At 41.5% G+C, this 16,931-nt stretch overlaps 1 protein-coding gene across 2 annotated transcripts in view; it reads left to right on the plus strand.

Annotated features, from left to right (window-relative positions):
- The window catches only part of LOC142490010 (low-density lipoprotein receptor class A domain-containing protein 1-like), a 38,734-nt gene extending 26,725 nt beyond the window's left edge, over positions 1-12,009 (plus strand). For both annotated transcript variants that reach the window (XM_075591782.1, XM_075591772.1), the window contains exons 4-8: positions 2,478-2,547; positions 5,295-5,414; positions 9,364-9,507; positions 10,756-10,878; positions 11,686-12,009. In XM_075591782.1, coding sequence (XP_075447897.1) covers positions 2,478-2,547; positions 5,295-5,414; positions 9,364-9,507; positions 10,756-10,878; positions 11,686-11,819 — 591 coding nt within the window. In that variant the 3' untranslated portion in view covers positions 11,820-12,009. The remainder of the gene's footprint in view (positions 1-2,477; positions 2,548-5,294; positions 5,415-9,363; positions 9,508-10,755; positions 10,879-11,685) is intronic.
- Positions 12,010-16,931: the final 4,922 nt, after the last annotated feature.

The raw sequence follows: 16,931 nt of genomic DNA on the forward strand, positions 1-16,931 counted from the left end.
TCTGTAACAGGGGACTTATCCCTGTTCACAAGTGTGCCTCTAATCCAGCAGTGTGGTGGTTAACTGCTGGTAGCAAATTAACTAACACCACCTGCCTGATTAGAGGTGGTAGAAAAAGCCTGCCTTTGAGACAGGAAGTGACTCCTTAGCTCACTTGTGGGCTGAACTTTGGAGAACACAGATCTCTGGAGCTGACATGTCTTGAGCTCTGTCAAGAAGAAGCAGCAGAGCTGATTGCAAGACACCAAATAAGACTTCTAAACCTGGATGCTGATTTTCTGTGCACGCACGGGTGCGTTTCCAGGAGAGCAGAGAAGCTTACTCTACAGCAGCTAACAGATAAGACTTTCATTCTAAAGAGACTTCTTATATCTGCTTATGTCATGCTATGTGTTTGGGGCTGGGAGACCTGCTTAACTAGGAGTTGTGAATTGCATGGGATTTCACTAGAAATACTCCCAAGTGAATTAAGCTTTGTTTCCCCCCCCCCCCCTTGTGTTTAGATGATTTCCTGATGAAAAGGAAAAGGCACAATAAAGCCTTATTATAATTTCAGCTTATAAAAGCCTCCAATTGTGTACCTCTGTGAACGTCCGTCTACAGTATCCTTATAGTAAAGCACACAGGCATACCATGAATAGAATTAGGAATTATGAATACAACATTTATTGATATAGGAATAAAACAAGGGGAGAAAAATATAAAAGAGGAGGGGGACTCACAACTGACAATACATATATTCCATGAGGCAAAGGCACATAATTGGGGCAAGAAAATCACCAATGTTTGATAACATAAACAGCCAAAATGTATGGAAACTGTTCCCACCCTTTGCCCTTATAGTTTCCCTGGGATATCGTTCAAGTTTGTAGTAGCCTTGCTGATCCTGGACAAATGTAGATTTGTTGTAAGTTGTGATAACTTTAAAGGGACCAACATGAGAGGTCTTAAAATATATAGTTATGGTGTACAGAGCTTTTGAAACCTTGCAGGTTTCTTCTTCAAGTATACACAATAATGTTATCTATGAAGAACTCCAATGTTGGTCCCCCAAATGTTATCACAACAAATTTACAGTAAGATATATGGCTGCAGTGGAAACACTGTATGGTAAGAGATAATTATTTATTTATAAAATATTTTACCAGGAATTAATACATTGAGAGTTACCTCTCGTTTTCAAGTATGTCCTGGGCACAGAGTAAAACAAATAATTCATGGTTACAAGTACAGTTACGTAAATGAACAAGGTATACATTATATACAAGACATTGCGTGCACAGTTAAAGAAAATATATATTATGAGCGTATGAAACAGTTACAGACCAGATTAAAGTGTGAGACAGCCTTAGATTTGAAAGAACTTAAGCTGGTGGTGGATATGAGAGTCTCTGGTAGGTTGTTCCAGTTTTGGGGTGCACGGAAGAAGAAGGAGGAACGTCCGGATACTTTGTTGAGTCTTGGGACCATGAATAGTCTTTTGGAGTCTGATCTCAGGTGATAGGTGCTGCATGTGGTAGGGGTGAGGAGCTTGTTCAGGTAGCTGGGTAGCTTGCCCAGAAAGTATTTGAGGGTGAGACAGGAAAGGTGAACTTTGCGCCTAGACTCTAGTGATGACCAATCTAGTTCTTTGAGCATTTCGCAGTGATGTGTGTTGTAGTTGCATTGGAGAACAAAACGACAAATTGAATTGTAGAGGGTGTCAAGTTTGCTAATTTGGGTTTGAGGAGCCGAGCCATATACTATGTCTCCATAGTCAATAATTGGCATTAGCATCTGCTGTGCAATACGCTTTCTGACCAGGAGACTTAGGGAGGATTTGTTCCTGTAAAGTACCCCTAGTTTGGCATAGGTCTTGGTTGTCAGGGTATCAATGTGCATCCCGAATGTTAAGTGGGAGTCAAACCATAAGCCCAGGTATTTAAAACTAGTGACAGGTGTTAGGGTGGTGTTAGCGTTGGTTCTAATCAGGAGCTCAGTCACTGGAAGCTTTACAAATTTAGTCTTGGTCCCAAATACCATTGTTACAGTCTTGTCAGTGTTTAAAAACAGTTTGTTTTGGGAAATCCAGTTAATGGTGAAAACAAAGGGCTGCAGACCTGTCTGAGACATGTGACTGTGCTCACAAGTAGTATTTTTACGTAGTGAGATATACAAATGATTGTACATTTAGTTATGGCTATTACAAAAAGCTAATATCTAAAATGGCTAGTGTGTTGATGTGATTCCAAATCTACGGTTATTGTTTAATGATTGGTTTAAAAAAATCTCAATGGCACCCATGTGCAAGAGTTCACCAATCAGTGATTTCACATATTTCTGTAAGTGGAAAGGATATGACTGTTAAACAAAAGTATTGTTGAATTATCAGTGGCTGAAAGATGATCAGGATTTAATGACATAAATCTTGAACTTATTTTTGCACTGTTATTAATGTCCAAATGACTCATTTTGTTTTATTGTTCCATGTGTGCTAGGATTATGACACCTTCTCCGTTTCAACGGAATGGAACTCAAGGACATCTGCACATTCTCACCAGGAAAAAGGTAAATGATAATAGCAATTATAAATAAATGTGAGGGCACGTCCAAGAAATATACTCAAGTTACAACGTAATGTACACATAAAGCCATAAAACACTGAGGCCCAGATCCACAAACTTCATGTTAAGAATAGCGGTGTATCTTCAAAATGTTAAGTCGTGTTTTATCCAGTATAAAGCATGGCGTTAACTGTAATGTCTGTTAGCTTTAATGAAATGCAAATGATATGCAAATGAGGCAATATCATTACATTACATATCCACTAATGACTGTTAAGATTAACGTGGGGTTACACCTTCCGCCGCCTTACAAGCAATTATTCTAAAATGTACACACAGAGTATATTTCGCCATGGCGAAAACATCTATATGTTACATCAATTAGTGGTAGTTGGAAAATTCTGGTACAAAGTAACAGCATACTGTATATTCAAAAGGGTTTTCAAAATCAGTACAAGTAGAGAATAAATAACTCTCCTTTTGGGGGAGGAAGAGATAAGAAAATACCAAAGGCACTCAACTCAATACTTGTACTAGCAAAGAAAGTTATAATGAACTAATGGTTAGATAAATCCCCACCCTCAATCAGAGATCTAGAAAAGGAAACGTAACCCCCTGTGCCTACAAGCAGCACAGGACATTGCTCCTTTAACTGTTATGCTATACAGGACATTGCCCCTTTAACAGTTATGCGCTCTAATGGACATATGACTGGGATCAGCCAGTGAGAGAGTGAAACATTGAGTCTGGGGGGGACAGCCATCTTGTGATGCACAGAGCTGGATGGAGTTCAGGAGTGTGAGGGTGCTTGCAAATGTACTCTGCAAGTGCCTGACAGATCCTGGGAGTGAGGAGACTGGTGGAGTTGCTGGCCAGTAGAAAAGCACAGTGACCCACCTGAGTGAGCACTGCCCAGCTCAGGGGGAAAGGATCAGGATTCAGACAGCCCAAGAGGAAAGACCCAGGGTGCTCTTATCCCAGAGGAAAGAGATTCCCTTGCACTGGAACAAAGGTTTTGTTTTCACATTAACTGTAAGAATCACAGGCCTGCAGCTAGTATTTTTCATCAAGAGCTCCAATGAAAGTGTTATCGTACAAATACGCTGTCTGATCAACAGGGTATGTGAACTCAGTTGCAGTGACTTTAATACATATAAAATCAGAGGCACAGCATTAGTAGCCTTTAATAGGATTGTAGGAATACCGTGTAGTTATGTGGTGGCCCTGATCATTAGGGTCACATGAGTTTTGTAGCTGTGTGTGTATCCCTGTTCAAAGTTTTAGATATAGAATGATAAAGTTTGTTATAATTCCTTACAGTTGCGTTCTGTCTAATTACTCCTGCCTCCCACTCTGTGTACCACCCACTATAAGATTTAAACCCCAATTTATTGGACTTAGGCCCCCAGCTCAGTGACAGGTTCTATAGTCTGACGTAAAGTAAAGCGTGGTTACAGAAATATATAATTTGATAGATTTTGATACAAAAGATTTCATATATAATGGGGATCCACTGGGTGTAAAATTTGCAGAAAATGGACACCAATTTTAAAATATATACCGGAGGAAAGAAGGTGTATTATTATGGGGTCAAAAGAGATATATCCTGCGGGTAAGGAGCAGCCTACAGAAAGGGGAGAAGAGACAAGATGACTTTGATATACAAGTTTAAACTTGATATATATTGTCAAAGTGAATAAAATGCTTTGGAAGATTAACGTGAGGACCTAAAGGTACATTAGGTAGGTCATAGCTAAACTTGGTGTTATTCACATCCAAAACCTGAAATCGTGCTTTTACAGGATCTGAATGGGTGTAATACTACAGTTAGGCATACGTTAACTAGCATGGGGCTATTCCCAGCATTATTTCCCCATCCTCTCCACTTTCCTTCAGTCATGCATATATGCCCCACACCCTAATCCATATTAATATTTTCAGTGGTTTATTAGAGTTCAGTCCTGGTACATTGTATTATACCATGTCTCCATAACACTCAGATTTAACCAAAATATAACACTTATCCTGACCTCGAGTCACCAGCCTTCCATCTCTGCACATGGCTCACAGCCTTACCGTGCTGTTTTCACATTCCAAGGCTGTACTGAAGCACGTCGCCACAAATTAGGAAATATGCCAACACTATTAGAAGTGTTAAAATCATAGTTAGTGTCAGCTCTTTTGCAACTAGAAATAACTTAAATGAGCTACTATTACTACAATAATAAAGACAAATATAGAGATATGTAGATATAATTGTATGTGTGCTTAGTTATCTCTCCTATCCACAAACACCATGTTATGCTACAAAAATGTGTCGTTAAACCATACGCTAAATAGACTAAAAAAGTGTGTTTGCATATAATTAGCTTTATGTCCTTGTTGTGTTAGGTAACGTCCCGTTGTGAGCCCTGACTTAACAGAGCTTTGCGGATCTGGGCCTCAGTGCTCAAAGAGTCACTTCCGAAAACTCAACCCCAAGGCTCTTTCAGGAGGGAGGGGGGCAAAATGATGGAGATCTCGTGCACTGGCTTGATTTTGGTTGAATATGCACAAACAATTTAAAAATATATATTCTACATTTAAAAGGTGACATATTGCTGAGATGTATTAGTCAGATGACCAAGCATTATTATTTGTAACATTTTTGACAAATCGATATTTTGCCATCAACAGGCAGCATATGCTGGTCCCAATGGTTTAGCTTGTAACCTTTTCAGTCTGGTAAACATGACTGCTTTATTTTCACAGATTGCAATTGCTGCCCCACTAGAAGATTTTTCGGCATCACTGGACTAGTACTTCTGATCTTGGGAGTAATAGCTGCTGTTACCACTATAGGAATCATTTATGGAATACCAGAAAGGCAAAGTATGACAGCGCTTACAGTGTTGTGCTCTTTCTTCTGTATAATGTGTGAGCCAAGCTTAACTAAAGGGAACACATACAGTATATATCCTACACATTATTACACGTTATATTACACATTATGTATGTATGTTTGTATATATATTTTTATAGCACCAACCACATTTGCAGTTCTTTAAATTTTTTACAAACATTACAATACAACTACAATACAGAGAATATTATATTACACATGTGATAAGTGCATCAAGTCATAAATGTAATATTGGCAGAAAGGAGTTCCTGCCACAAAGAGCTTAGAATCAGCATGTGGGAACACTAACACAAATAGTAGGATTACATTTAAGTGCATTGGATAGAGTGTGGATACTGTATTTAGAGAGAAGTGCAGTTCTAATATACGGTGCACTCACAAACACTCACATACAGGTGCTCTGTTTTCAACTGGTAAATTGAGCAGTACTGTATTGTAAAATGCCTAAAAAGGTGAAAAAACAGCTTTTCAGAGGAGGTCCAAGACAGGACCGAAACGCCGATCCTATTATAAAACCCCACTTTGATCTTTGTCCAAGACCTCTGGAATGCCCTTTCTTTGCCTTTTTTAGGTGTTCTACAATGCTGCTCCATTTACCAGCAGAATACAGAGCACCCATGGCAGCTGTACTGTGCGTTTTTGTGAGTGCATCTTATATCAGAACTGCACTGTGACTGTTAGCCAGCTATGCACTGGAAGGATGCACCCAACAAATAAGGTTATCTATTGTTTTTCTACATTATTATTATTATTAACGTTTATTTGTAAAGTGCCAACATATTCCGCAACTTTTGATTTTTGCACAAGTCCTCTGGAGTGCCATTTTTTTGCCTTGTTTTAGGCTTTCTACAATTTAGTGCATATCGGCCATCCACATCGTTATTTTCATTTAAATGCTTAGTTAAACAGGTGAGAGTTCAGATGGGTTTTGAAGTTAGAGAGAGAATGTGCTTGGCAAACATTGAGAGGGAAATAATTCCAGAGGTAGGGTGCAGCATGTGAGAAGGGTGGTAACCAATATTACAAGGAAAGAAGCAGCAAGATTTAGCAGTAGCATTAGGTGAGGGCAGAACAAAAGAGAAGAGTCAAATATGACATCTAAACAATGGGCTTGGGGAACTGGGTGGATTGTAGTGTAATGAAAAAGCACACAATGGTACTTGATTTAGGTGGCATTATGAGCAGCTCGGTCAATAACATACTGAATTTAAGACGTCTAGCTGCCATCCAGAGATTGCTGTGAAACAGTTGGATATTTGACGTTAAATTCATTAATATAGTCACAAAAGAAGAGTGTATTGAGCAAAAAGAGTATTATAGTATTATCTTTGGTAATATTCTGCCATAAGGCACCTTACAGCACTGGATGACATTAGACACCTTAAACTACATCCGATTGACTTGAATGGGCTGTAAGATGTCTTCCAGCGGCATAAGGCCGGTTCTATACTGTGTGCGCGCGCTACACCGTGCGCGCACACAGCAGTTTTAGTTGATTGAGGTTAGTCAGCCATTCTATAATGGTGCCGCGCGCGCACACGGCAGGGAGCGTGGAACCGGCCGACAGAGAGGAAGATTTCGCACTGCTACCGCCGCTGAAATGTATGTATATGTGTGTATATGTGTGTATGTATGTATGTGTGTGTATGTAAGTATGTACAATGTTAATAAAAACGTTATTAAAGTATTTCTTTATTTCAAAACTTATTTAAACACACACACATACATACACATATACACACATACAGTACCTCACTCGCGCACAGTATACACACAAAAAGTGTGCGGCACGTGCACGCGCCTTCGCACAGGCACACGCGCCCGCACACAGTATAGAACAGCCCTAAGGTATATAGCAGAAAACTGCTTATAGAATATTGAATTGATATACCAATGCTGTGGTCACTATTCAATATGCCGTGAAGCCATCTTCCCTGTGTTGGGGAAGCAATCAACTCCATTCAAATGAATAAGGCCTCGTCCATAGTGATTACGACCGCACGCATGACGGCTTGCGCGGTGTGAACAAGAGCCAGCTCCTCTATCAGGCTGCCCATAGTGCGCGGGAGCGTGTGCACGATGAAGCTCGACGGCACAGCAGCGTTTCCAGTAGACAAGACATTTGTGTTTTCACGCGACGGCCACGTCACATGACTTTTTAAAAACCAATCAGAGCAAAGCTACATGAATCAACACTTTTCTGCCTGGTTACTGCCCGTTCATAACTTTTTGTACTGTACTAAAATGGATTCCACCACAGAACAATGGTAATGTTGTTAAAGCTGTAACTGGAAGCGGTGTCTAATTTCAGAGCCTGGTTGTTGCATCTGAGATCTGCTTACACTGTGCAGCTATCCTGAAATGTCCTTCTTTTTTGATGACTGGTTTCCCTTAGTTGTCCCTCTAGTAACCCTGCCCTTTATCCCTGGGGTAGTTATGTAGTCAATTGCTCTGGTGCAAATGTAGAATTTTTTTGCAGGTTGTATTAGTGAGTGTTAATGCGCAGAAATAGTTCCACGCACGCTGACCTCCAGGATATCTTCAGTCCAATTTTCACTGGTTCCCCGTGCAGCTCCTCCCGCCATCACCGTGGCCAACTCCAGTGAACAAAAACACAAGGAAGAGCGAGGAAACGTGTAGATTTTAAAACAAATCTTTATGTAGAAAAGAGCAATGAAAAACTCATATATACAGTAAAACATTGTAAACTGGCATAAGAGCGCCCATCATTCAAATCTCGGATTATGAAGCACCCTCCCCCCCGTCATGTGCGTCATCACAAAGAGAGACAGGTGTGCGCCACTGCACTATGGATTTAGCCTAAGGCTGCGTCCCTGCTAGCGCTAAGCGGGCGACGCTTGCCGCGTTAACTTACATATATATAAATATGTAAATTCCCGTTCACGCAGAGCGCACGCTCGTGCGCGGGCAAACATGCTCACCCGTGCTCGGCGCTTACCAAAACAGCCTTAGGCTGAGTCCCCTGTGCCGCTGATCGCGCTCATGCTTGGAGAGCGGTGATGTCACCAACTCTCCAAGCATGAGCGCCGGGTGTCTGTGCTATTTCGCAAGCACGGGTTGGGGGATGGGGGGAACGTTGCAGGCAAGCTGAGCGCGGTTCAAAGACAGTTTTTTTTGTTTACGCAAGCGCCAAGCGTGGGTGAGCGTCCGTGCCCACTCCGCGTGAGCGGGGACATACAAATTTAAATAGCCAGAAGCATCCTTGCCAAGCACCGCGCGGTCAGTGCGCTCAGCAGCACAGGAGACTCAGCCTTAGACTCACTATATTACCTTTATAATTTTATCTGGCAGCGCCTCATTCATTACAGATTATATTAAAGGATCTTCATGACAGGGGCTCGCGGCGTATGTAAATGTCCTGTCCCCATGTGGACTGGACACTTTCACTGGTGTTTTGGTTTTGTCAGAACTCTTGTTTTGGATTTTTTTTAAAGTTATGAAAAAAAAAAAGAATTTAAAATAAGCAGAAAAATTTGGTGACATTTTTGCAAAAATTTCGAACGGCAAACTTTTCTGCAAAGATTTTTTTATTAACAAACTCAAAATTTGCCCAGTTCTTTAAAAAAATTATTATTTTTTTTAAATCCTGGGATTCAGATTGTCTCTTTTTTTGGCTCAAATTTTACGGGGATTTAAAAATATGTTTCGAAGTTTTGACTGGAACTTCTGAGTGAACTTTACTGTTTGCCAAGATTCGATTTGGAACCTGCAAACTTTCCCATCCCCAGTTCTATCTGCATGTACTGTATTAAAGTGCTTATACAGTTAGTTCTGTGTAAGGATTCAATGAGAGTTTCTAGTTACTCATTATGGTGTGCACCATTCCGGTTTAGGAATGTCATTTAAAATGATATAACTGAAGAAAGGAGCCGACACCTCTGCATTTTTATCCATCAGATTCATTTACTCGTCAGTGTAAAACAGCTTCAAACAAGATTGGTTTCCTCTGTGACGACCGAGCCACTTGCATTGCAGCATCAGCACTTTGTGATGGGAAGGTGGACTGTGTCTATGGTGAAGATGAATCCAGTCAATACTGTGGTCAGTATTAGAGATCAGTAGGTCTACATCTTGTATAAAGCCGCCTCCTTGTGCACAATACGGCACGTGGTTCTAAACCGTTCCATATATTGATGTCTTTGTCAAATGCAGAAAACATTTTTTTCTCACTTTGTTATATGTAAGTTTCTTAGGCAGAGAGGTTTTGCATCATTTCAGAACTAGCGGTTTGATTAATGTATAAACCGTGTGCGATAATGATGGGAAGATACTATAAATGTTCTCTATTTCATGTTCAGTAATTCCTCTGTACGTGTTAAGTTTACACCAAAAACACTCTCTTGAATTGCTTGCTAATTCAAGCCGAGCACATTGTGTGCAAAATACATGGATAGTAATGAATTCATATTAAAAATTACATTTTAACTCTAAAATAGCCAGTTATGGATCTCAATATATAGGCATTTCTTTAATAGGCTATTTATCACAACTGACTTATTTCACCGATACATGAAAATGGCTTGCTAAAAGATGTTCACTATGAGAGGCAGTGTTGCAGGCCCCTTTGGCAGAGAATAAGTAAAGACTTGTTTCCCTATGACTTACTAGCGTGTAGCCGTATGATTTATTAATGACTCAGGGAGTCAGGTAATTATCTTATTGAATCCTGATGCAATAGTCTTCTTCATCATGTATGACTTGGAAACAACAATACACAATTGTGGTATTACTTAAGGAAAATGTAGAACCGTTAGTAATACATCCACATTCAAAACAGGTTTAGCTAAAACGGTGCATGGCATCCACACCACATGTTCTTATTGGCACAATGTGAAGGTGCACTGCTCACTGCCAGGGTTAGAAATCAATTCTCATCGCACTTTCATGGGAGTCATTCTTCCCTCCATTCATCCCGGCTACTCCACAAGTTTCAATAGAGATTTTCAAAGTGGGCTTGGCAGTCTGAAGTGTAAACACTAGCCTGTCTGAGTCCCAATGTCCACTCTCCTTGTGACCATGGGCAAGCTATCTAGGCTCTTCAAGGCCTCTTTCTACCTGCAGATTCTATATACAAAACTGCATGCATTGTTAATGCTGTATAAAAACATTATTATTATTGTTGTTATTCTATTACTCGGGTACTGTTCAGTTGAATGTATCACTACGCCTTTCTAATATACTGAAGGGTTTTTAGCTACATAACGGAAATTAAATAAGTCTTAGGATGAATTGGAGTGACTCATTTATGTTCATGAGTTTAAGCAACATGTACATTTTAAACCTAAACAGGCAATTTACCCAATAGCCTTCCGGAAAACTTGGTGTTCAGATGCACAAACAAAAGATCTTGGACATACATTGACAACATTTGTAACTCAAGAAATGACTGTGGGGACTGTTCAGATGAATCAGGTAAGGGCCATTAATAGCAAGCTCATGAAATATGTTGCTGCAATATTATTGTGCATAATGTCATAATAAATACTTGACTATAATTTAAAGGGATATACAATGAAAAGCTTTGTATTTTATTTTAGAAAACTGCAATAAAAGATCACATTGTTTCTGTCATTTCACTCGAGCAGACCCATTACCCTATATACTGTAGCATTGATTTTCTTCCTTCATGTTTCTCTATGTTAAACCTTGTTACCCCTCATGTTTTTTCTTATTCCACTTCTCCTTAAATCGCCAATCTCAGCTTGTATGGCACTTTCATCCATGTCTGGTCTCGTAACTTTTTTAGGCTGCACATTTTATTCCCTGTGCTAAAATGCAAGTACTTGAAACACAAGGCATACAGTATATGAGCAGAAAATGGCATCCCGAGGAATTACCCAATCAGAGTATCTTAAGAAATGCAGCTTGTAATTAACTTCCAAAGAAGCTAAAACAACAAAGGCAAACATTTGCTTTTAGCTTGGTTACATTTGTTTTAAGGAAGCCAATTGGATTGTTCTTTTTTTTATTTTATTACAAACGGTTGTTTTTAGCCAGCTACACAGGACTGCACCTTTAAAAGATAGAAAGCTACTGTACTAAACTAAAAGGGGTTTACGGCAGAATGCAACTAATTCCAGTTTAGTAAACAAGGCGTTATTTTTTAGAGTGAACGGCGTATGGTTTGACGTGTCACTGCCCCCACAATCGTTATGACTGATTTGTCAAATTATATTGGAAACCACAATGTTAACTTATTTGTGCATTAATATTTTGCAGCACTGCGTTGTCCTGTCTGCTCTGGATGGAGATGCAACACGGTTTTCTTTGCCGATTGCGACTGCATACCAAAAAGCCGTTGCCACGACACAGTTCAGGATTGCACAGACTGGAGTGATGAGGTTTCATGTTAATATTTCTGCTACAGTTAGAATATGCACTACTCAGATGTTTACATTCATTCATAATGTGTGGCACTTCGACATTTATTATGTATGCCAAGGAATTAAAAATTATCAGAATTTGGGGGGAAATAAATGATTCTGAGAAAAATGAACAATTGTTAATAATTAGCAATTATCTTTTCTTTTACATTTACTGTAATTGGTATACTTTCAGTTAATATTAATAAACTAAATTATTACAAAAAAAACTGCTTTTGTCTTTTAAATGTGTGTAGAATACTAACATGTATGCATATTCGATTCTTGAACTAATAATATTTGTACTGTATATACAATGAAGATAACCATAGAGCCACAGTGAAGAGGCACTTAGGGGTTGTGATGAGAGGGAGAGAAGGAGAGAGGGAGATCAGTCACTCCATATTAGTGAATTATGTGGTGTGTTGTAGTAGCTAATTGAAACTCAGAATGCTCTATCTGTTGAGTCAGTTGGATATTGTTCATGAACTTTGGCTTACAGCCAATTGAGGACTTTATTTATGAATACGCCTAGTATATACTCTTCATTGAATATTGCTGTTGTTATTATAAGGCCCTTGTTTTCATGTTTTTCCCAGATAGCCTGCTCTTTGTTGCGTCTCCGGACAAGTTGGCATTTGTCACTGGAGGCCAATGCTTTTAACACAAAAATACCCGAATCCTTTGATTGAGCAAAACGTGAGATAAAATAAATTGTAATTTATTCACACAATGAACATACACAGCTTAATTTACAAAATAATACGAAAATACACTTGCTTAGTTACGATGTTACATCTGGTTACAGGAAAGATCTTAGATGGAATCTCAGGTGAATCTTCAGGCTAGGGCCTGTTTCCAGACACAGGGGAACCGGATTAGCAGGGTGCCTTAGAAGCCTGAGTCTAAATTATGTATTGCTTACTCCCTGGATTTCCTGCCATGCATTTTAAAGCCTAGTACTCACACTTTAAGTGTTACCTCCTGTTCTGGAAGCCTGAAGGAAAAATCCCCTTATGTCTATAATGTTGAAACAGTTACACTAGGGTAACTTTAATTCATCAATTTTTATAAGACTTTATAAAAGTTGCATGATGACCTTTTTAATGGTTTTACCCCAGCAGCGCTCACCTCAAAAACTCGGTGCTCTAGGACGTTCCCAGCCAAAGTTACCTCACTGCTTATGCGCTACGCAAAAAGGCTGCTGACTTTTAAAACTTTTTTCCTGTCTGCGGTTGGCAGTGAAACACTGACAATGCTTATAACTGATACATAACAGGGGAAGACATATACAATGTATTAATGTGGTCCCCTTATATCTAGCGGGACACACAGACAATTCTAACACATTTACAGGCTTGCAGCCAGCAGTGGGCTGCAGAGCTGACGCTTCACATTTACCCCATATGACTGAGGGGAACTCTGTTGCATGACTTATACTTGTGATCCCCTTATACCTAGTGGGACACACACAGACCGTTCTAACACAATTACAGGGTGGCAACCATTAGGGCTGGGACCCGCTGCGCCCGGCGGTGCGGGCGGCCTCGTGAGCGTTCCCCACCAGCAGGGGAATCCTCCCGAGCAGGTCCCAGTCCCCCATAACTGCTGGCTCACTACAAGCTGTGACGCGTCAGCCGCCAGGGGATGCAAGAAAATTGTGATCCCGAGCGGTGATGCGTCACGTGGTGTGGCTGTGAGCCAATCAGCGGCGGGAGCGGGAGCTGTCACGCAGCTTCCTACACAAGGTTGTGTGTGTGTACACTACCCCCCCCCGTGCCCTTTTTTATGAGGCTTTGCTTTAACCCTTTGGCTGCCAAAACGGGCTCCACCATGTGTTGCAGGCCCATCTGGCGGTGAGCGGGTTAACCCCTTCAGTGCTGGAGAGGCCCAGTGGCCGGCGCTGAAGGGGTTTGCCCGAAATACCCAGGGTGATGATGCGTTTTGTCTGCACCTATTCAGCCGGCACGGGGAAGTTCTCCTCCACCCGCTTATGCAGCTGTTTGAAGCAGAAGCGCATGCCCGGTTGGCATTGCTCCACTGATCCTCCCACTCCCGCCCGCTCCGGCTCCCGGCTCCCTGCTCCCTACAGACTGCATATCGCGGTCTGTGCCTGTCAGCGCGCCACCTGTCTGCAGTGCTGGCGTGCTGACTGAGGGAGCGGGGCCTTAGCCTTAGTGGGCTGCAGAGCTGACACTTTACATTTACCCACTATGACTCAGGGGAACCCTGTTACATGGCTTACACAGCTGATACATAGCATTACTCTCACCCCCTTATCCCTGGGGGGAGAGACACCAGCATTTTGAATACATTTGCAGTATTATCACGCTTGCTGGGTTGCAGAGCTGACACTCTACCATTCCCAATCTGGCTCAGGGGCACCCAGCCGGGCATAATACCTTTATTTATTGGCCTGGGTACCCCCTCACTGTCACAGTATTCACAAGACATTGTCCACTTTTGTGAACGATTGTGTTCCTTTCTGTATTTGCTTTCCCTTTCCCCCGAAGGGTTAAACTCCAGTACTGTGGTTCCCCTCTTTGGTCAACTTCCTATCCCCTTATAGCCTTTATGATCATTCAGTATTTCTGCCCACTAGTTTTCTAGTAATTATGTTAAGCTCTTTATTATTTGCCTATGGATTTACCCATATTGACCCAATATGTAGTAGTTACCGTGATCCCACATACTCTTTACTGTTGTTTTTTTCTGATAGCTTGTGCTTAGTGACTGCACTGGACAGCATGGCGGCCGTAAGCGCAGCCTTTCTTGAAAGCACCTCACCCCAGGCCTTCTCTAGCAGTGGGTTTCTCCACCTTCCTCCCAACAGAGTGTCTAACCCTACACCTCTATAGCACATCTTCACCCCCATTCTACCTGTAGGGTTGTCGTGCTATGCATCTGGAGCTCCATTTTCCTCTTGTCTACAGTGATTGACAGCACCAGGATACATAGCCCCACCACTCCACTCATAGGCGCAGAGGCCCTCTGCACACTGTGAACCCCTTGTGACAGATAAAAAAGCAGAAAAGCGCATACCTCATAGTCCAGTATTGTTAGGACCAGTAGGTCAGGCCAGAATCTGCACTTGTGTTAAGCATCCATATTGTCTGTTCATAACTAGTTAAGATTCTGTAGTCAGCCTTTTGCTGAAATATAATTCCTAATGCACTCAGTTTCTGCCAAATTACATATCCCTTCTTCCTGCTCAGGATATTGCTAAGATACTTTTTATATTGTCAGTCTCCTGCTCTTTTAGTTAGAATATAATAGACTGGTTCTCTGAAAGAAGCAAAATAGTATAATTAGTTGCTAAAGATTCAAGGTCTCTTTTGATAACAGACAATGAATAAGCTATGTATTCAGACATTGCTTATATTGGGAGAAACACGTCCCAAAATCATGCCACTAATATGTCCTGCCCCTAAATCACGCCTCTAATCAAAGCTACGCCCAAGACACACCCAGGTTACGCCTATGTTACGCCTATGTTACGCCTCTAACCAATATCTTCTTTTTCCTGTATAAAAGTCATTACCCTATGAGTAATAAATTGAGACAAAGGATTTGAAACCTGGCTTGCGTTACGTTTCATTTCTTTCGTATTCCCGGGCCTGTAAGTTCAACAAAGATCGGAGATAACAAGTGACAGGGCGTGGAAGCTTCCCGGGAAGTCTGCTGCAAACGGTGCAGATTGTGAATCCAGTCACAAGGCCTGCAGCTTTCTTGGCAGAGGAAAGGTTCCTCTCAGTTCTGAAGCCTAGGCAAGGAAAAAGGTTTTCCTTCAAGTATTAAAGGCTTTACTTGGCACAAGAGTTAAAAATGCACTTACAAGATCATTGTGCATAAAGAGCAGAAGGTGCAGTGATTGCTGCAGTCCAGGAACAGTCTGTGTTTGGAGTCGCACGTTCCTGCTTGCGTGTCCGTCTGACTGACCCATCCGGTGGCACAGCAGATCTCCCCGTGCCTCCGCATCAGATGGACGATGCGCCGCCGCGTCACCACGTTGTGATGTCACTGCTTGCCAAACGGTAGTGGTGGTGGTTTCTGATTGACTATTGCAATACTGTGGGCGTAGCAGGAAATAGTGTGAAGGAAAAGGAGAACTGGTGGAGTGTGCAGCACTAGCTCCAGCTCAAACAACTCTCCGTACCCAATCCTGTGACTTCCGTTCGGAAGCAGTGACGTCACAACTTGGTGACGCAGTGGTGCATCTTCCATCTGATGCGGAAGCACGGGGAGATCTGCTGTGCCACCGGACGGGTCAGTTGGGCAGACGTGCAAGCAGGAACGTGGGTCTCCACACACAGACTGCTCCTGGACTGCAGCAATCACTTCACCTTCTGCTCTTTATGCACAATGATCTTGTAGGTGCATTTTTAACTCTTGTGCCAAGTAAAGCCTTTAATACTGCACTATGAGGTGAGCGCTTTTCTGATTTTTTTTATCTCTCTATAGTTTACTTGTGGAACGCCTGGGTTGCTTCCAGTTGAAGATAGCAGCACCCTCAAGATTGGACTTTTAAATCTCCATGGTTTTTATTCATTCATATTTATATGTGTATTTAATGTGGAATTGATTTTGTTTGTACATGTTTTTTAAGGCTGTACTCCCCACATAGTTTATTGAGCGCCCGCAGCTGACTATTGTTTTCTATTTTTATAGAGAACCTAATATCAATATTAAAAACATTTTAATTATACTATTATAAACTATTTATCAGCTATTTAAAATATTTATTTAACCCCTTGTGACAGTAGGGCTGGCCGGCCTTCATAATTAAGGTGAAGCCCGGCTGGCTGCCACTAAAATCTGTGTGTAATGGGCTAGGTGTGTCAGCTCTTGGGATCAGTGAAATGTATTAATGTGTTCCCCTGTAACCGTGTTCCATTAAACTGTCCCCTGTGGGTTTCTAAGCTAGGGCTGCCCTGTGTGCAGGGACACCAACAGGGGGGGACAAAGGGCACTGGGGTACCGGGCCCCGTGGGTCAGGGGGGCCCAGCGTCCCGGGCCCCCTGCACGGCCGGACACCAGTTAATTAAATAAAAATAAATAAAAAAGTTTTTAAAAATGGCGGCGATTTCCCGTGCATGCATGCGC

The sequence above is a fragment of the Ascaphus truei genome, chromosome 1, assembly GCF_040206685.1.
Source record: "Ascaphus truei isolate aAscTru1 chromosome 1, aAscTru1.hap1, whole genome shotgun sequence".
Lineage (NCBI taxonomy): Eukaryota > Metazoa > Chordata > Amphibia > Anura > Ascaphidae > Ascaphus > Ascaphus truei.